General features: G+C 39.1%; 1 protein-coding gene across 3 annotated transcripts; it reads right to left on the bottom strand.

Moving 5' to 3' along the window:
- Window positions 1-79: 79 nt before the first annotated feature.
- LOC111580867 (clustered mitochondria protein homolog) lies at window positions 80-21,004 on the bottom strand. 3 transcript variants are annotated; one of them, XM_023288782.3, is made up of 30 exons: window positions 20,424-20,993; window positions 20,034-20,117; window positions 16,936-18,271; window positions 15,238-15,398; window positions 14,977-15,148; window positions 14,281-14,418; window positions 14,074-14,204; window positions 13,843-13,997; window positions 13,212-13,337; window positions 12,960-13,107; window positions 12,750-12,842; window positions 12,300-12,518; window positions 11,094-11,269; window positions 10,681-10,992; window positions 10,435-10,568; window positions 9,389-9,490; window positions 9,198-9,298; window positions 8,952-9,104; window positions 6,770-6,832; window positions 6,433-6,680; window positions 6,172-6,256; window positions 4,752-4,905; window positions 3,493-3,632; window positions 2,909-2,989; window positions 2,652-2,777; window positions 1,913-2,034; window positions 1,661-1,754; window positions 1,436-1,570; window positions 1,262-1,335; window positions 80-1,164 (listed from the first exon to the last, which is right to left on the bottom strand). In XM_023288782.3, the coding sequence occupies exons 3-30, from the start codon at window positions 18,233-18,235 to the stop codon at window positions 1,038-1,040; spliced, it is 5,070 nt and encodes a 1,689-aa protein (XP_023144550.3). In that variant the 5' UTR covers window positions 18,236-18,271; window positions 20,034-20,117; window positions 20,424-20,993; the 3' UTR covers window positions 80-1,037. The 3 variants fall into 3 exon arrangements, 2 of the variants coding, with proteins under 2 accessions (XP_023144550.3, XP_035812469.2); XM_035956576.2 differs by having other exon boundaries at window positions 15,238-15,395; XR_008603829.1 differs by lacking the exons at window positions 80-1,164; window positions 1,262-1,335; window positions 1,436-1,570; ... (2 more) ...; window positions 2,652-2,777; window positions 2,909-2,989 and adding an exon at window positions 5,038-5,086 and having other exon boundaries at window positions 3,494-3,632; window positions 20,424-21,004.
- Between the last annotated feature and the right edge of the window lie 282 nt (window positions 21,005-21,286).

Genomic DNA, 21,286 nt, shown 5'->3' with positions numbered 1-21,286 from the left:
GCGCACGTCGAGACGAGCTGGGGGCGCGCATCGTGCACGGCGGGCGCGCTTATTATTAAAGGAAAAATACACCAAAAAATAGAAGTTCCTGACGTTATTTTTATTATTCTGTGCAGCCAAGTTTTATATTTTAACATTGTGAATTATATACAAGTGAGCAGCTGGAAAAGAAGAGGACAATTCAAGCAGCTGCTCCATAGATGACGACTACAAAAACAAAAAAACTGACTATAACAAAGCCTATAATATTTTCACACTGAATATATCGGGGCATTTTCCTATTCACAGCTTTAAGCTATACATGGAATCAATGGTTATTTGAGGTAATAGCTCATGAAATTCTGCTGCTTGTGGATCAACTCTACATAATGTCACTTAACACAAATTCAAAATCCAATGTTTTCATTTTCACTTAGACTCGACTAATCTGACTTGCTCTTTGAGAATGAAAACATTATATGCATACCATTTCTGTACCGCCACCTCACCATTAATGACATTCAATTACAAATGGCTATGAGTACACATTAAAAACAGAACTTATTTTAATATCCAGGCAGAGATAAATCATCTAGCCTGCGCTGAGAAATGTTCATGGCACAAGTGTGAGACCTTGTGGACATACATGGAATTGCAAGATGACAGTACATTATTTAAGAATCCTAGAAATTTAGCACATTGATGCTATATTTTTCTCGGTACACATAAGCAGTCTGAAACATACTGTGCTTGGTCCTTTCATGTAGTAGTACAATCATTGATTTAATTTAGCGTTTATGCATTTACATTCGCCATCATAGTTCATGCCTTCAGAGTTTATTCATACATCATGTATATTGCAGCAAAAGCTATATCACGGTGTAGATGAGGCTCTCTTCAGTGTCCAGCAGCAGAACAAACTTCTTAAAAGAGGACGGCTGCACCTGTTAACCTACACATCCAATGATTTTCCAGGCTTTCATTTGCCATTGTTGCACATTGTCCATGGTCATTTTTACAGAATGCTGGGGTGTCCAGCTGTCTTTTTAATCCACACTTCAGTACTGTTGTCTATTGTGAGCAGCTGTCAAGCCTTTTTGCTTTAATAATTGGTTTTCCAGCTCTTCCACTTGAGCTTTTCCCTTTTCTTTCAACGCAGTCCTCAGGTCTGCAATTTCTTTTGCGCTAGAAAGGAAGACACAAAGTAGGGCATGTTCATTTTTTATCAGAATAATTTGCGATTACTTTTAAATTCTGTAACAGGGACTCTTTTAATGTTCACCTGAGGGGGATGAGAATAATTCCACATGTCAGGTTGAGTTGCTGTAAGATTGCGGGAAGGCTTGGCGTGGAAAACTGAAAAGAAAAACAGACAAGCATATGCAAATGTGGGCCCACAAGTGATTATATTCTTGCTTGCATGCTGTTGTTCACATGCTGACAAAACTGTACAGACCTTTGGAGGCGGGATACAGGCACTGGGTGTGTTACTGTAGATATGGTTGATGGCTTTCTGAAGGATCACAGCCTGCTGAGTGAGGCTCTTCAGGTACTCCGAGCTTTCCTTCGTATTGTCGTGGTTCTCGCCAACCTTCATGTGTGCGACAGTGAAGCCTGTCAGTTAAAATTGTCAGCGTAAAGTGTAAACATAAAGTAGCTGTTTTAGCATCTTAAAGCACACCTGGCTCTTATAGATTGAATAAGCCTCTTTCTCGTGTTGCAGAGCTGAACGAAACTCTCCTTTGCTCTCGTACACAGTGGCGAGCAGATGATGACTGCACAGAAAAGAGGCATGGAGAGAGGCGTTTATGAAATAAGAGAATAATAAACAGGAAGATGGCAGCAATCTTTTCTTAGGTTGTCTGTTTGCCTGATTCTGATAAGAAGAGAGTTGAGAAAACAGATGAACATGAATACAAACTGTCCTACACACCTGTGTGCATGCTTCAGGGATGTGGCACTGTGGTATTTTGAGGTTAAAATTAAGGCATTCTGTAGGAACTTCAGGGAAAGCTCATACTCCATCAGTCCATGTAGAACCAGACCCAGCATGCTCTAATATAGTGGAGCACAACAGTGACATTAACAGAGGATTTCCAACACATGATCAAGACTCAACTATGTCTATTAGCACAAATAAAAGTGAGGACTAGCCACTGAAATACCAACATTTGTTTCTCAGGGTTGTGCATTCACTGTTTGCTGTTCTGTATTTGCATTTGCAGTTTCAACTTCAACTTCAACTTTTTATTCTATATTTGTAAAAGTAAATAAATAAAAAAAAACCTTTTCTCAGGATTTTTTCCACGAGTGCTAAAAAATTTCTCCAACAGTACTTGAGAGGAATGTTTTCTTCCTGGTTTTCTTTGCATTTGCCAGTAATTGCACCGATTGCATTGTGTTGTAATTGCCTTGTTTTTAATCACTAAAAATAATGGCAGAGTACATGGAGGTTGGGAGGCAGAGTTTGAACAATAAAAAAAAATCATCTACTGAAAGTTCTCTCCTGATTTGTTTGGTTTTTATACAAAGATTTGACCTTTATTGTGCATTATTTTAACTTTGCTCGAATTACCACAAAGTCCTGATTAAAGAATGTTGTAAACTACACAGAGATGTTCCTGCTATACACAGTAGAAAGAACAAAAGCAGCACTTTGCAGGTGCCCTTACATCCAGCAATGCGACTTGTGGATGGTCGTCTCCGCTGACCAGCAGGCTGAGGTACCGAGCACGGTACAGAAGCTGCAGGGAGGTCGAGTGTTGGCCTCCAGCAAAGCAGTACAGAGCCAGATAAGTCTGAATCACAGATAGGAAAATACTTACACATAACAACACCAACAAATAATTTTAGTTAAATATATTGTTAAACAACAGGATTAACATGTCACGGTCCAAGAAGTTGTTTGTGGACTGATGAAGGAACTCACGTAGTCTTGTATGGTCTGTGGATGGTCGACACCTTGTATCCTCTCACTGCTCATAACTGCCTTTTCCTGGTGGCTGAGGGCCTGCGATACATGGACAAAATAACAGAAACATTATGTTATGGCTTATGTCAGTTTGCATCATAGTGCAGTTCAGCATTTATATTATGTCATTAAATAAAACCAGAAATGTGGGTGACGGTTTGCAAATCTGGAGCCAAGGTTAAACCGGTTAATATATAATTGAGGGACTTTTGAAGTCCATGGGATGTATCTTAGATACATTTTTATTAAAAGTAAAGTCAAGTGTGGATTTATGGCATGTCAACAGGTTTACTACAATATTTTTATAAATAACTTTCAATTTCAAATTGACTCAATTGTATATATAATATTTAGAAGAATCTTTCTGTAAAAATGCCATGTGGTGTTTGGTTATAGGTGGCCATGTTGATTTTAGGCCTGAAAACAGCAAAAATGTCAACTATGATACCTGTCAACTATGTTACAAAAAGTCCCACAATTATATATTGACCAAAATGTAAGTAAAACATCACAGTAGAAATGAAATTACAATCCATATTTACATCTGCATTTTCCCCCAGGATGTAGCTGAGACGTCCTAGGAGACGCAGGCACATGCACACGTCCTCGTGCAGGACTCCACATACGCTGCTGAACAGAGTCAGGGCCTGGCTAATCAATTCATAGCCGTCTTTGAGAAGCCCTGAAAGTAAATATAAAACACTAATCAGGAATGTACTGTCAGAGAGTTGGTTTGAGGCTGCAATGTCACACTTTGTGTTAAATGCTACAGTGGTGATATTTCTTGTATGTGATTTCTTTGTACACAGGAAAACAACCGAACATGTCTGGCAAAGGTTTACATTTTTAAGTGCATCATAATATTACATGCATTTGTCCATATATAGATTACAATGCTTGATTCAGAGAGTAATGGTTCCCTCTGGGCTACAAAGAGATGGCTTCTTAAAACTATTTTAATATAAGTGATGGGAAACAACATTGACAACCTTTCCTGATGTGAAAAGCTGCTGTTCACTTGACAACTAATATTGCCTTTTTCAGCTGATATTTTCCAAGGTTTAGTCTTTTCAGTGCAAAATCGCCCCATTGTGCTTCAAGGTCTGCAACGTTTCAATTTAACTGCTTGATTTTTCTGACTTTGCTCTAATCCAAGAATGAACTGTATTCTTAAACAGAATGAGAACTATGGAGGTCGCTCTGCATCACTGACTGTAAAAAGCTTTGTAAGAAGTTCTCTTTGTGGCCTTTATAGACAGCAGGAACAATGAGAGACAACAAAAACTTTTTAAATGTGCATGTAAGTATTGTTCGTTTCAACTTCCTTCACATCTGAGGAAGTTATATTAAAAAAAATATTTCATTTCCTCCCTAAACATGATATTAAAATGCAAAAACACCAAATGATTCATAGCTGAGAACAATACAATATCCACTTATGCTGTTGTTGCCTAGCAACAGTGTTCTAAAACCACTGAAACCACTTGCATATTGTTAAATTTACTTGGTACATCCAAAATATGACAGTGCTATTAGACGTGTGACCTTTTTAGCTCTGATATTTTTGCCAAGTGTGTATCGGGTGATAAAAGCTGAATAATAGGAAACTGCAGGGAAACATTTTTTGTAAGACAGTGCCTGTGTGGCTGAGGAGGACGTGATGAGCTTAAAAGCACATCAGCAGTGTAGACATTTTTCCATATGAGCTACTTACAGGTAGCCTCCATGCTGCACTAAATGTTAACACATACACTGTATTTTATAGCTCTGTAAGTGTTTGTTCTGTGTTTTTGTCTCTCACCCTGCTGTACTGCCAGCTGTGCTTGCTGTACGAGCCGTGTGGCATCTGTTGATGTAAGTTTGAGATGTTTGACCACAGGGAACATGTTGATGACATCTTCCTCACCAAACACTGGCCTGTGTCGGGACTCGAACGCAAACTCCCTCAACTGCACCTGAATACAGAGAAAAGGAAGAACAGGAGCAGCTGCATTTTAAAGCCGCACAAGAAAACTCTGCACTTTGGCTGCCTCATGTCACAGCTCTGGTTGATTTCAGCTTTTAAGGACACGTTTCACTTCACCCACCAAGAAATCCTGAAGCATAATGTTCACCCTCAGCCTGTGTAGCCAGGACCTGGAGGTATAAAACTGCTATGAGGAAAATGTTGTACTGAAGTGAAAATCCTTCATTTTTACTTCTATTTACAAATTTAGGAACATTTTTAAACATTTTTCTTGCATTTTCTTTTCAGTGTGATGATAATGAATAAGCTGAATCAGTATAACTACATAAGAACAAAATATTTTTAGTAGGAGCAACAGACGGACATGTCAACACCATCGTGCCTTCATCACACTCAGAATGAACGAAGACATGAGGCAGAACAGATGCAGCATAAACCAGGTGTGTCATTGTCAGTATAACTGGTTTAACAGGGTGGAACTCTTTCTACAATTAGTCAATTTGAATGTTTATTAGGAAGTTACAGCACTTTTTAACCATTTGCCAATGAATAGAGCTGCAATGGGAACAAGAATAACTTTGGTTTTGTTTGAATTTGTAGTCACTGTCTAATCATCTTCGCTGTCTACACTTTCCAGAGTGGCACTAAGTTATCTTTCGTATGTGATTTTTGTGATGCAACTCATTTACAAGACCATCATTTCACCACGTTATACATTAGAAATATATTTTATTACATTTTTGATGGAGATTTAAAGATTACACATAAATAAAAGAGCTTTAAAAAGCAATGACTTTAGGATTATTCTTAAATTTTACTTCTATACTCCTCTGTTTGTTTGATAAATGTAAGTGTGATGTTATGGCCACAGACTTATGTCATATTAAGCATAAAAAATTAGTTTATTTTATTTTTCCTGTGTGACAGTTTATGATAGATGTGTGGCCAGAAAAGTTAAAATCTCATCTTGGCTTCTGCAAGATGTGAAAATGGTGGAAAATTTTTATTTTTGCAGCAGGTTAAACCATTTCCATTAAGTGACTGTCAAATTTGGAATCTTTTTTTTTCTCACTTTGAGTTGAGAAATGTTCCAAATAAACAGTATTTAAGTTGTTACGTGTGAGCAGCCCCAGGTATGACTTTTAATGATACAAAAGTTGTGATTTCAGCAAAGCTTTCTTGCCTACAGCAGTGTTAAGACAGACAGAATTAATTTGATTTCAGAGGCTGAAGAGAAGCCTGGTAGATGTCTGACCTGGATGCCCGTCTTGATGGCCATCTCTCTCAACAGGGAGATCCTCTGCAGGTTGTGCTTTTCTATTGCTTCATCTATACTTTCACTGGACACAGAGAATAACAGTGAAATCCTGCTGCATGAATCCATGAACTCACACACACACACAGAGACACACACACACACACACACACACACACACACACACACACACACACACACACACACACACACACACACACACACACACACACACACACACACACACACACACACACACACCTGTCAACTGTGTAGTGGTAATAATCTCGAGCCTCAGCCCTGATTTTGCCCCACAGCTCAGCGGAGGTGAGTCGAGCCCAAACGCTGTCTGTCAGCGACGTGACTCGACTCCCGTGACTCCGACGGCGGCGGCTCCTGCGGCGAGAGAGCAGCTCGTCTGAGCAGGAGTCTGGAAAACTGGAGGATGAACTCAGGAGGCAGTTCAGGAAGTGACTGACAGCTGCAGAGAAAGCTGCAGGTTCTACATTCTGGGAGAAAATAAGAATAAAATGAATATTACAGAATTAACATTCAATGGGAAAGTGCTATATTTTAATATTTTCCTGCATTTGAGCACCTGTAGAAAGGTCCTGAAGATGTGTTTGGCACTTCTGATGATGACTTCACTGACAGAGATTCTCTGTGGGAGAAAATGTAATCAGTTAATGGCAAACTTGCATTTTAAACGAAGAAAATCTTGTCCCAGCTTGCTTTTTTTTGATGCTTTATTACTATTAGTATTTTTTTTGTAATTTTTATCAGTTTTAGAGTGTGTTGTGATGTGTTCTTTATTTCAGTGCTTTCTTTTTGATTATTGTTTGTATGTTGTTTTTTTTTTTTTTTTTAAATTGTTCCTAATATTACATGATCTTATTTTCAACTGTGGTGGAATATACAGTTTTAGTAGATTGTGCTAGTGTGTAAGATGAGAATGACAACTTGAGCACGCATTTTCTTTAGAAAAAAAAAACACAATTTCATTATATGATTGATGGAAAAAGTGAAAAAGAAGACTTGAGTCTGGATTCCTTTGTTGTTAATTCCTGCTCTGTTGTTTACAACCAATACCAATATTCATCTATGAATGTATTCTTTCCTTTTGTCCCAAAATTATAGGACACAGCAAACAGTTCTTTCTTTTTTTTTTTTATCACAGATGGCACAGATCTATATCTTCCTGTCAACTCTGCTGATTCCTGTAGTTGGTTGGTGTTCTGATGATATTAATTTTGAGATGTTTTTTATCTTTAACTTGCCAATAACAACTGTCAGAAATTTGAGGGTCATTTTTGATTTGGACCTGAAGTTTCAGCTTAATGTAAATTTATTTCTGTGCGGTGCAACATGAGGACACTTCCTCACAGCTTTGTTTGATCCTTTCTAGATTACGGTAAACTCTCTGTAAGCAGCTGCTTGCCTTTTAACAATAACCAAGAGACAAGAAAATATCATATAAAATATAAAATATTTTTGACCTGCTAATCCCACACGTACAAGGTTTAATATTTGTGCTGAGTTCTTGGTCATGACCATCTTCTACATAATGACCACTGGTGTAAAAGACTGAAATATATTAATATTCCACAGTAGGAATCTGTCTCAAACTATACTAATGTGCTGTATATCTAATCCCAGTTCATCTCATTAAGCTTACATGGATTTCGGGCATATCTGTTATACATTATCACACTGATGAATTATACATGCAAAGAAATTCATATATCATCAGGGTGAACATGATTTGCTGATCGCAGTCAGTAAATTGCATTGAAGTGGAGTAAAAGAATGTGTTGATGTTTTACATTTTAATAGATTTTTTTTCATAGATGTCATTTTTTTTCAGCAGTGGCCGAATGTCCTGCTGTTTTACTGAATCAATGCAGTGTCACAGGGAACCTCATCAACAGTGTTAAGTTTTTGTTAATATTTTTTGAGAACAAAGTCCTGTGCAGCTTTCAAGATTTTGTGTATAAATATGTAATGACTGACGATGGAATAAAACACAGTCGTAGTTTGAAAGATATTAATGCATATTCTAAGTGAATATGAAATGTTAATTATTGGTTTAATACATTTATTAAGTCCACCTGTGAATTATTTATGTATGGATTTGTGCATTTATGAGATATTAAATATGACTATCAATATGTTAAACCGTGTAATTAATTGAGGATAACCTTATTACAGATGCCTACTATAAATATACTTTTGTTGACAAAATAAAATAAATAAAACACTTGAAGCCCCCTTATCAATTTAAAAGTACATTAGTGTATTTTATAAATGCAAAAGAGGATGAGTTAAAGTATGACATAGTTCTCTTATCGTTTCTCTTGAAGATGGGACAACAATTATGCAATTGGTCATCACGCCTGTGCTAGATTGTGGAGATGTTTTTCACTGTAAAGCTGTTGTATTCACCTCAAAATTACTTGCAGTTTATCTGTGTTTTATTACAGGACATTGATCATCATAACATGCTGATCTACACAAGAACTTTGCATAATATAAATTAATAAATTACAAAGAACCTAAAAACTCAGAGGTTTGAAGAACTTAAACTTTTGATTTTAGACCTTTTTTGAATTGTTTATATACGTAGAAGCAGAAGCAGCAGAAGAAGATGAAGAAGAAGGTATAAAGTATTTTATGAGCCCAATCAGCGTAACAGACAGTGTCAGGCCACACTTATATGTACATCAGATGACTTGCTCTGATGATTTTCCCTTCATGTGATTGATGTTAACAATGTTAGGTACCTGTATGTGTCTGAGTCTCTCTCTCTCCTCCAGCTTGTCCAGCTCCCTCAGTAATGTGCCCAGATATCGTACATTCACACCTCGCTGGTGCAGCACTGAGGTCAGAGTGGCTCCATCCATCGGTACTGCTGTGTGGTCCAGACAGTCCCTCAGCTTCCACGCAAACAGCACACACACAAACACACATCAAAGTAAACTTCGTGGGCATGATAAAACATGAACATAATTAATTCACATATAACTCACCACAGCTGGAATCTGATCAGACAGCAGAAAAGCAGCTGCATCCCATAATAATCGTCTCTGCCTCTGAACCTCCTCAACATACTCAGAGGTGAAACGCACACCTGCAGCAAAAACTCAGTTTATGTTAAAAAAAAAAAAACTTTACACAGCATATATGTGCACAACTTTGTGAGCACAACTGCATTCTGTACCTGGAGAGCAAATATTTCGATTGAAGCGGATGTCGAAGCAGGAGTCGCTCATTGATCCAACAGCTTTACAGGCTTTCAGGATCACATTTCTTCTATGAGATTCTGGAAATGCAAAATATTAATGCACTCAAGTCATTAGTTAACAATGGATATATGCACATTTTTCAGACCTATTAAGTGTAGTGTACATTAATCAGTCGTGTTTACTATAGTAATTACTTCAAGTTACCAGCAATCTATTTAGTGTATTTACTATGCTGGGCTTAATGTTCATTTACAGCTGCACTAGGAGAATGCTTTGTTAATGTTTTCAAGGCCAGAAATGACTGCTGAAAGAGGAAATACTCAGAATCTCTTAAATAAAGGGAGAAAAATAAACATTGCATCCAAATCTTACTTCTGTACAAATAGTGTTTTACGCAAATATACTGGAACCATGAAAAGCGTTGTGATTATATAGCAGATTCAGTTCTGTCACAATCAAATTGTCATGATTTTACACATTTTTTTGGTACATACTGTTTTTGCTTTTTTTTCGGATATTTAATATCTGTCTGTTTCAGTAGGCATGAATGGCCGCAAGCAATGAGTGCAGCCTGTAAATAAGAGACACAGTGTAAATGTATTATGTAGCAGCGCAGTGGACAAATACAGTAAATACAGTAGAGTCTTTAAATTGTAAAGCACTTGAGTAAATGTATAAGTCATATTTCATCACTAGGAATTTCCTCAAAGTGGTCAGAAAAACAAATATTTGAACCTTTCTAATTTCACAAAAACTGAGAAAGCTCCATCTGCTGATGAAGATCATGAGATGTGACCCAAAGGTAAAGAACAACTATGATCTGTTGTTTCCAAGGAAGGTGAAGAAGTAACGCCAGTGATCCCATATACATGTCTTATACTTTAACATCTAATTTAATATCTTCTCACTTAGTGTGCAGCCTAGTCTATTTTCTTCTTTTTGCAATGACCCAATATCTCTTGGCTTATCAATAGTTATGTTTTGTTTTTTCATCTTGCTTTATTTATGTGGTCTTATTCACCCATGTCGACAGCAGCTGCAGCTGCGTCTCCGGTTGTCAGCTCACAAACTGGCTCTTCAATCTGCTCTGTGGTTTTATCCTGTTCTTCTGGTTGACTGAGCTCCTGGGACACCATCTTCACAAAAATCTCATACCTGTAGCCCAAAACACAACATAACATGAACAAAGTACCTCATGATCAAAGCTTAGTTCATCCTGCTGTTTTTTAGATACATATTGGCTGAATTTGTGTCTCCTCCTCCTCACCTGTGCTGGACGAAGGCCTCTACCAGCTCTGGTCTCAGACTGGCCAAGCTGTGATGATGTAGCCGTGGAAAACCAAAGCTCTGACACTCCATCGGCACGTCCTCCCTCGTCTCCTCTTTCTCTGAGAACTGGAAGTTAAGATCTGTTGGGAATGTGCGCAGGAGGTCCAAGATGTAAGCTCGTCCATCATTGCCCAGAATGCCGATGGTCTCCATGCCAGAGCAGAGCTCCACTGGGGTGTTGTTGTGGTCCAGCACCTGGTGACGCTGGACCCTCAGTGGTTTGCTGGTTTTATCCAGAAGCTCCAGAAACCTGCCATGAAACACACCTCTGGTCAGCAGAAGAAATGTTGAGAAGATAAAGACACATCTGGACTGGATTTGATTGAGATTAAAATACCTAATTTTTTTTACCTTGGGTGTGAAAAAACAGTTTTCCCATTGTCATTAGAGCCATAGACTACATTCTGCTCGTGGTTTTTCTCCAGAATCCCAGGAACAATAGTCTGAGCAATAACACGGATACCACGATAATCCACCACCGCTGTCCCTAGTGTGTGAAGGCCTTCTACGTCCACAGATGCATACGCCTGCAGCAAAGCAACTTGTTTTTATTCTGACTGTAAAAATAGAAAAGCATTTCTGTGGATATTCTGATAGTGTGGGAAGGGATTCAATTAGGTTAAGTAGCTCATGCATGAGCAGGATAGACTATGATTCCCTTATTAGCCACATAATTACACCTTTACTGAATTATTCAAATTTATACTGGGTCAATATATAATTGTGGGACTTTTTGTAACATAGTTGACAGGTATCATAGTTGACATTTTTGCTGTTTTCAGACTGAAAATCAACATGACCGCCTACAGCCAAACACCACATGGCATTTTTACAGAAAGATTCTTCTAAAATATTATTCATACAATTGAGTAAAATTGAAATTGAAAGTAATTTCTAAAGATATTGTAGTAAACCTGTTGACATGCCATAAATCCATGCTTGACTCACACACTACTTTATACTAAATAAGTCAGAAAGCCTTGGAGTCTTGCCAGTCTTTTCTTCAGGAAGAAATTACATCATGTGGAGCAGGTCATGTGATCTGGAATTAACACACTTCCTTGAGAGGTGTTTTTGTAATGGGTAACTTAGTTGAAAGTGATTTCTCGGATACAGATACAATTTGTTATTTTCCATGTAAAATTTGATATATTGTCATAAAAGAAATATCTGCCATGATTATCTCAACTTAATAAAAAGAACACAATCAAAACAATTTTTGAATAATCTCATTTTATTATTGTTTAGCTAATTAGAAGGTGGTTGTTATTAAATTCAGACAGTTATTTAGTTGACATTTTAGTGATATCCAATCATTTTTTATTAATAAGTGATTGTTTCCATAATAAATAATTGTGGAATTTGTAAAGACATGATCATGATGAACATAAAAAACTTTTTTTTTTTTAACTTTTAATTAAAATGTATGGAACATATATCCCATGGACTTCAAAAGTTCCTCAATTATATATTGACCCTACTTTTTTTTTTTTTTTTTTAACAAGCTCTTAACAGCTCAGATGAGAGAGTAAATGAACTACCAGTCTGGATCTGTACCTGTGCTCCTCTCAGGTCACAGATGGCAGCAGCGTGAGCAGCAGTGTTGCCCCCTAGTGGTCGGTAGTGCTCAGAAATATCAAACCCCAGGCTGAAGAAGAGGTTGTTCCACACAAACATCTGCATATGAGGCGACTCCCCCGGGTTTAACGGCATGACGTTACCGTCAATAACGGCCACAGCACCTCGAGTTGCAGCAGCAACAAAGTCGCTGTTGGTCTGGATGGACGGAACAAGTGTGGTTTTAATAAAGAGGAACACATCGTAGTCCCAGAGAAGGACGAGGGAGGAATAATTTGGTTTTATTAAACAGCTGAACAGTACAGAGCAAGTGTAGGAGGACACTTTTAAGTCCTTGACTCTTTTACAGTGATGATCACAAGTCTGCTTGTCTGAATATTAATCAGGGACAGACTTTGGAAGAAGATAATAGGAAACTCGTGTTCTCACCTTGAATATGCTCCTTTCTCTGTGTAGTCGCTCCTGAAGGCAGCTCCTGGGGAGTTCCCTGCATCCCTGCAGCTCCTCATTCCAGTCCCGACTCTGAGATCAAATTAGTATCATCACTGTTAGTTCACCTCAGATGTAAAATGAAACTTCACTTGTGTGTGCATGAGCCCTGTACTGTACTGCAATGCCGATTCTCTTATTTTGTGCCACCTGCCCAGCTGTGTGTTCGTCTTGGCCCATCCGACTGGTGTGAGTCTCCTCTGCTCTGACACAGTCGAAGCTGTGGTCTCCATGAGGGGCGACCCAGGTGAAGACCTGGAAAGCTGCTGCGATCCGCTCATAAGGGTGCTGCTGAACTCTGGATTGCAGAAAGAAAAGTTTGTTGTGTTTCACGTTCTGGTCAAATTTGGTGTAAACTGTTGTTGCACTGTTCTGATTTTGTAACTTCATTCATCTGCTCACCTCTTCTTCTGGAGGGCAGTGAAGTTTTTCCTGAAAGCAGGGCTGACTTGACTCAGCAGCTCGACCAGAGAGTGACAAAGGATTTTGGGAGCTGCAGGTTTGGGGTTGAAGTTGAAGGCAGTTGATCTGGAGCAGTCAGAGAATAGCACAAGTTGAATGTAGTTACTTGTTGGTTTCGCTACGCTACTCTGAGAGGAAAAAATACAACATTTAGAGGAGACTTAAAATTGAAAAACAAGACTGAGTCACACTAGCAGCTTTGTGACTGCATTTAAGCACTTGTGGTGCCTTGAGCTAAACATGGAGATGTTATTAGTTCTGCAGGTATTTGGTCATAAATCAGAATAATGGACAAGCTGCAACTTGATGATGGCGTTAGATGAGAAATTAAAGATCGCCACAGTGACTGAAATTTATCCTGTGGGGTATATCTGTACCACATTTCTGCAAACCTGCATGTCTCCACAGAATTTTGTATGCCAATCTATAAAATTAATCTTTCTCAGTATATGAAAAGTCTCATCTGGGAACCGGAGACACATTGGCACAACATTTCATGTCAGGATGAATGAAACTCTACAGTTTTCACTACTGAGCAAACTCTCAAGTGTCTGTTCAGTTGGACACTCACTGGTTGAGGTAGAAACCCCGTGTAGAGGATGTGATGTTGAGCTCTCGGTCTTCCATAGTCAGGACATTGAGGTACATTAAGTCTCCGTGCATCTTCCTGTTTCCCGGAGGAGGATTCCAGCTGCTCATGGTCAGGACCCGCAGACACTGTAAAGGCTGTAATTCCATTGCTGTATTAGTGAATGTAACATATTTAACCCGCCACATTTGCAATTCCAAAAGCTGATCTCACCTTCCAGTCATCTCTGACTGGCTGCAGTGGAGTCAGCAGTCGGTCTTTACATCCAGGGAGGATGTAATCTGGAGGGCTGCAGTCAACAGACTCCTTTTCAGAAGTTCTCCTCTTCCCCACACTTTCACTGTCTGAAGGGTTGAATATGTAAGTGGAAATTGTTTAGATTAAAGTCTCATGCAAGGAGGCATGAGGCAGCAACATTACCTTTGTCTCTGGTGTAAAAAGTGAGGTAAGACAGTGAGCTGCAGTTCAGTCCGTTGTAAGCGTCTGCAGGGTCGAGGCTCCTCAGAAGATCACGGACATGTGTGAGATGAAGACGGGCATCACGCACCGTGTAAGAATCTGCAACAAGATCAACAAGGCTTATAAAAGTGTTTAATTCAGTCTTACACAGGTGAATGATGAACACAAAGCTTTTTCTTCTTTCATAAAAGTAGACACCAATCAAATAAAAACCATGTCCACCATTTTAGAAGCTTTCCATAAAAACAAAAGGTAAAAACAACATCATAAAAAATAACTAAGAATTTAAAATAACTTAAGACCAGTTAAAGAAGTAAATCAATTGTTACACAGAATTAAGTGCAATACTGGCATGTGCTACCCATTTAACTTACTGAATATTTTTTGTAATCATTTCTTTTTTTTAACACAGGGAACTCTGTACTGTCTTCTTGAGGGCAATAATTGAAATTGATAATTTAGGGGACGCCATGTATCCTCTAAGATTTTGTTTATCATTTGCATAACTGGTCTGTCAGGGTGCTGAGACAATGCAAGATATTCACAGCTTGATATTTGCACTGCCCAGTTTGACTATTCTGCAGAATTTGATGTGAATTATAATTATCACTAAAAGACAAAGCTTAAAAAGGAGAGACCAAAGTAAGAGTCAGTTACCCTCCACCACCTTGATCAGCGCTCCGTCCTGGATGCCCTGGATGGAGCGCAGCTCAGTGAGGCCGTCCAGCGCCATGCCTCCCAGCTGGAGGGAGAAACATGTGCGATGGCAGGTGACCTCATGATCCATCAACACCTGGTGCAGCTCCGCCACCAACATCTGGCCGGACACCTGAGAGCGGAGGAGAGGTAAACAGCTGGACTGGAGTAACATGACAGTGGGGGGTCTTTAAGAAAATAATGACAGTATTTGTGCAGAACCTGAAGCTCAAAACTTTCTGTTGCAGGAGGCTGAATTCTGACAGTGAAACCCGTCTCTTGGAGCTCAACTATGTCTCGGAGTTGTTGGCTTTTGTTGTCATCATCAGGCCGCTGTGAGGGATCATCCTCAGGGCTTTCTTCAGTTTGACTTGGAGGCACTGCTGACAGAAGAGAAAAAATAAGGTGTAAAAAGTGACTGCAGGGTATAGAGGCTGGTTTATCCCAGATTTGACATTAAAGAGAAAATAAGTCACTGTTATCATATTACAGTATAGGATAATCAGGTGATAGATAAATAGATACAACTTTAAAACCTTAAATAGAAGATATGAAGGTCAAATTAAATGCTTGTATTGAAAGGTGTAGCTGAAAAGGAAAGTAAATCACATTTAAAAATTGAAAATGAAAATGCATTCAGATATAAAGTTAGCTTTTAGTTATTCCATTTTTTTTTACCATCCTTTTTCCTTTCTCCGGGTACTCCGGCTTCCTCCCACAGTCCAAAAATATGCTGAGGTTAATTGATTATTCTAAATTGCCCGTAGGTGTGAATGTGAGAGTGCTTGTTTGTCTTTGTATGTGGCCCTGGGACAGACTGGTGACCTGTCTAGGGTGTCCCCTGCCTTCACCTGAGTCAGCTGGGATAGACTCCAGCCCCCCCCCCGTGACCCTAGTGAGGATTAAGCGGTGTATAGATAATGGATGGATGGATCCTTTTTCCTTTTCCTTTTTCTTTCCAACAATTCTGATTTGGCTTTCCATTTTACATCATCAGTTTGTCATTTCAACACCCAGTTTTCTTTTTTAATTACATCATTCTTTTCAGAAAACACACAAGCAAAAAACAGCAACAATTCTATTTTGGTCTTAAAATATCCTGAGAACATTCTGCAAAGACCTCATCATGTTTCCGGTAGCAGGTTTTTGAGGTTTTTTGGATTCCAGGAAAATTCGTCTTAAAGGTAGCATAACAAATGTTTAAAGACAATTTAAAAATGTTTGGTGGTCTGGCTATCACTGAACATTTTTACCCTCACATCACTAAAATGTTTTGCAAATGTTGCATTGAGAACATTTCCTTGTTTGTTGTCAAGCTGCACTGTCGAACATTGTAGGAACATTTTATTGAAGATTACTCTGCAATGTGTTACTTCAGCAACATCCCCAAAATATCATAAGAACATTGTGAGGAACATTTTGCACCTTTGCTAAAATATCATGTAACAGCAAGGTTTTATTTAAAATGTAAAATGCAATTTGAGACCTTGATAGCACCTTAAAAATGGATTTATTGAGTGTTCCTTTGTGAATATCTCTCTTTTTGTTATCATATAAACACAATCTGTGGCCCTGACAGCATCCTCAAAACATCCTTTGAATGTTGCAGCTAATACTCTGTCTTTACTATGACTATCTGAAATGATTAATATATCTTTATTAGGTTCTTTTAACATTAGATTGAAACATTTTCTTTAAAACAGTATTCAAACTTTTAGGTACTGTTACCCAACGCTATGGAAACATTTCATGCTAATTGGGTGTATCTTGATTATCTAAAGTGCTAAAATCAAAAACTAATTTTGCCTTTCTTTTCTGACTTAATATCTTCCATATTGCGTTGATCGTTTGTACAATCTGCGTGTTGTAGTGTGACAGTACAACGAAAGAACAAGCAAGGATAAACACAGATCCACACACCTTTGACATGCGGTGCTGCCAGAAACAATCTGTCGACTAAAAACAAGGTCATTTGCTTCATCTGAGCTCCTTCTTCATCCTCCACCTGTGGAACAGCTGCCTCCAGAATGTGCTGCAGACCTGTTTTCTTGTCATCGTCCTTCTTTGGCAGCTGTGACTTTTTGTAAATGCAACCTTCATTAACCAAGCTGGGATCTTTGTTGTCCTCAGACGTGTTTGCTTCTGTGTGGATATTATCAACGTCCTTTTCATTTACAGTCTGATGTGACTCCACTGTCACTGCTCCCATCTGTCCATCATCTTGATTCCTGCACTCAGAGAGATCAAAGTTGTGCACAATTTCCGTGTTGTTATCGCTGTGTTTTGTTTTCTTTTGCGCAGGAGCGTGCATGTTACTGGCCTTGTGTTCAGTCTCTGAGGAGCTCTCTGATTCATTTTGTTTCTTATCCTTTTCAGTGTCGTGTGTCAACAAATTGTGCTGCTCTGTCCAGGTGAAGTCTGTATTTTCCAGAGCGGTAACATCACTCTGTTGAAGCTTTAAGACATTCTTCTCATCAGTGTTTATCTCCTTTATCAGCTCAGTATTCAGTTCTGTTTGAAATACTTGCTTTGTTGAAGTGTTTTCTGTCAAAACATCCACATCAGAGCCGGTTCCAGAATCAGTTTTTTTCTCTTCTTTAGTGTCGACTTCTGCGTTACTCTCGTGTGACAGTTGCGCCTCCAAAAACACATCCACCTCTTTGAGTATTTCATGCTCTTCCCAGTAATCTATCTCCTCTGTAGTGCCACTTAGTGTGTTTACTTCTCTCTCCACGGTCTCATTACTGCACTCCAGTATTTCTGTTTGCGTCTGAACTTCTGCCTGCGACTCGGTCTGCGTCTGCACCCCGGTACCGATCTGTGTCTCAGCTTCAGTCTGGGTCTCCACCTCAGAGTACCCCCTGTCTCTCCCACTCCTCTCCTGACCGTCCTCATCCACCCTCACCCCCTCACCCGCTCCCTCGTCCTCCTCGGACACCAGCAGACACACCATCGGCTCCACCAGAGTCACTTCGCCTCCCGGGTTGCTGCTCAGGATGATGTCAGGAAACAGGAAGTGCTCCGGCTCGAGGGCCGGGTTGGTGATGCCGGTGGAGACGGTTAACAGGTCGTCCTCCAAGTCGTCCGGCAGACTCGGAGATTCGCACTCGCTCTTGTCGCTGGACAGCAGAGGGGATCTTTCCGCCTCCCCCTGGGCCGGTGCATCCTTACACCTGAAGTAGTCTGACAGCGTGTGGCAGCACTGGAGGATGTTTCCCATGATGCCTCAGAACAGCAACACAACTGTGCAGGTGACCTAAAGGAGAAAAGACCACACTGTGTTAAACTTTTGTCAATATGGACATGTTACTTGTAGTTAGATTGGCTGTATTCTTCTCCACATTGTTAGGCCTAGAGGTTTGAAATTTCAAACAGGCATGGTTAACAAAATGTAGATTTTGAAGTCTATGGGATATATCTTGCATACATTTTTATTAAAAGTAAAAGAACTAATTTTTTTTATGTTCATTATGATCATGTCTTTACAAGTTCAATAATTATTTATTATGAAAACAATCATTTATTAATAAAAAAACATGACTGGATATCACTAAAATATCAACTAAATAACCGTCCAAATTTAATAACAATCACCTTCTAATTAGTTAAACAATAATAAAATGAGCTTATTCAAAAACTGTTTTGATTGTGCTGTTTTTATTAAGTTGAGATAATTATGACAGACATTTATTTTTTGGCAATATATCAAATTTTAAATCACTTTCAACTACATTACCCATTACAAAAACACCTCTCAAGGAAGTGTGTTGATTCCAGATCACATGACCTGCTCCACTAGATGTCATTTCCTCCTGAAGAAAAGACTGGCAAGACTCCAAGGCTTTCTGAGTTATTTAATATAAAGTAGTGTGTGAGTCAAGTGTGGATTTATGGCATGTCAACAGGTTTACTACAATATCTTTAGAAATTACTTTCAATTTCAATTTTACTCAGTTGTGTATATATAATATTTTAGAAGAATCTTTCTGTAAAAATGCCATGTGGTGTTTGGTTATAGGCGGTCATGTTGATTTTCGGTCTGAAAACAGCAAAAATGTCAACTATGATACCTGTCAACTATGTTACAAAAAGTCCTGCAGTAACATATTGACCCAGAAGATGTGTGGTGATTTGCAAAGTGGTGGCATAAAGTATGGCCTAGTTATTGTTATTTAAATATGACTTATTATAGACACAAAAATTACTTTTTTGGATGCATGTTGGCACCGATGTAGTAGTTTTATTGTATCCACACGCTAAAGACACACATTTCCAGAAACTATAATGTTATATTTCAAAGGTAGTCTCATACATACATTTTTACCATATGGATCTTTTTTTTAGTAGCTTTTGCATTTGTGTGTGCCATAAAGGCCAATATTCCAGAAAAGGATAACATCTGACAGAAACGGCATTTGATTCTAACTTGGTTTCACATTTTGTAGCTTCAGTGATTGGCTCTATTGGTTACAATAACATAACAAAATCAGCACTGATAAGAATTTGTCTAACAGGAGCAATAAGCCCATCAAAGAATCTATGAAGAAGTCAACAGTCTTGACAAATTAGCCCATATGGTGAGAGAGCTTAATGTGCTTTGTTAATCATAATGACAAACGCATGTATAAAACTTTGTCCCAAAACAAGACTTAAAAAGCTTTTTTCTCAGCAGGTTAGACCTCTACTATGTATGCAATTTTATAACACTGCGCTTCAGTGTGACAACACAATTAACTGGATGTTGGAAGTTGGCAAGTCTCACGTTTAGTGTTTCTGTTGTACCTCAGTCTCATCAGCACACTGTGACTAAAATAGTTTATAGTGAGTTTCCACCAACCACAGTTTGTCATGCTTAAGTCATTAAAGTACAAGTTAAAATCAAACGCATAATTTGCCTCCAACAGTACATACTGAGAAAAGGATTTGCCACTGTCACGTGTGTGTTTGTGTCAATGCAAGCAGCTTAGAGTCTTAGCTGATGACAGGGTGATTATGAGGTGTTCCTGCAGCTGTGTCACCTTAAACTGGAAAGATCTGGAAAACCTCGAAGACTAAATCTCCTCAGATGAAGTCTGGAATGATGTTGGATATGTGTTGGATTCCTGGAAGACATATGAAGTTGTACGCTGAGGAGAGTTTAAGAGTAAAAAAACAACCCTTAAGGCTGTATAAACATGGTCAAAACAACAGCAGAGATCCTAAATGGACACATTTTTAATTTTATAAAAGTACCACTAGCTCATTAGAAGTGAAGCAGGAAACATGCATAAATCTCACACAATTAAAGGATAAAACAGCATTAATATCATGCATCTACCTAAATGCATGTCATACCATGTATGATGACAATAAAGCCATTCTAATTCTAATTCTAATTCATATCAGTGTAGTAAATGTTTGGGCCCTACCATCCAGTGCAGAAAGAGGGAGATTCTGTGTCATCTTCTCCAGACTTCCCTGCTGTTCATCCTGCTGAAATCACAGAGCTGAGTCTCCCCGACTTTCCTCTACAGCAGGAGGCTTCCCTGTCCGAGCTGCGGAGCCACCAACTGTGTGTCGGTGCATGTGTGTGTGAGGGTATTTGCCCTTCATGGGTGGAGAGGAGCTGAGCCTGCAGGCCCTCTGCTCACACACATGCACATCCACACACACATATAGTACCCATCCAGGTCCAGAAGAGGGCAACCTCTCTGCCGGCTGTGATGTAACATCCTGTATTCAGACCATACCGGTCCATGCAATTTCTCCATCAACCTTGAATTTGAGCACGTGCAGATGGTGTATAAATAGCAGCAGCAGGACAGGGAGGAGGTCTGGCACCTCTGCACATTTTACCACCTGTGAAAACCAGTCATGACACGGCCAGCCCCCCTCCTCAAACTCTCGGTGCTGCAAACAAAACCCCTCCAGCAGTCGCTCGCCGCTCTGCTCGCGCACTTTTTGGCATGAGCTGGAAAGCAGTCCTCTGGTTGCCATGGCAGCGCTGCAGCGAGGCATTAACATTCTGAGCACAGTCGCCCAGATGACGGTGGGAACGTTCTAGAATGGGACGATTGCTGGGAGACCAGTTGCGACTGTAGCGTTGCCCTGGTGACCGTGTTAATTAAATTAGTAGTGGTTGATAGTTTCGTGCTCACTGAGGAGAAAAAAAAACTCACTGAGAGTTTCTGAAGGAACAGGGAGATACACACATGAGGTTTTTAGTAACATCAACATCAAAACTATTCATGGTTTATTTATTGACAAGCATGATGAGATAAAATATTTTTGT

Source organism: Amphiprion ocellaris, chromosome 14 (genome assembly GCF_022539595.1).
Source record: "Amphiprion ocellaris isolate individual 3 ecotype Okinawa chromosome 14, ASM2253959v1, whole genome shotgun sequence".
NCBI classification, from domain to species: Eukaryota; Metazoa; Chordata; class Actinopteri; family Pomacentridae; genus Amphiprion; species Amphiprion ocellaris.
The sequence above is the reverse complement of the archived record's forward strand: the minus strand, read 5'-3'. Positions and strand labels throughout refer to the sequence as shown.

Bases quoted from the DNA above. Each gene is read 5' to 3' on its own strand.
- LOC111580867 (XM_023288782.3), bottom strand. From the start codon at position 18,235: ATGGGAAACATCCTCCAGTGCTGCCACACGCTGTCAGACTACTTCAGG. The intron at 9,491-10,434 runs GTGAATAAGACC...TTGCATTTCCAG, and splicing joins TGCAGCTGCTGTCGACATGG to AATCTCATAGAAGAAATGTG. The intron at 2,778-2,908 runs GTGAGTTCCTTC...TCTGTGATTCAG, and splicing joins CACAGACCATACAAGACTAC to ACTTATCTGGCTCTGTACTG.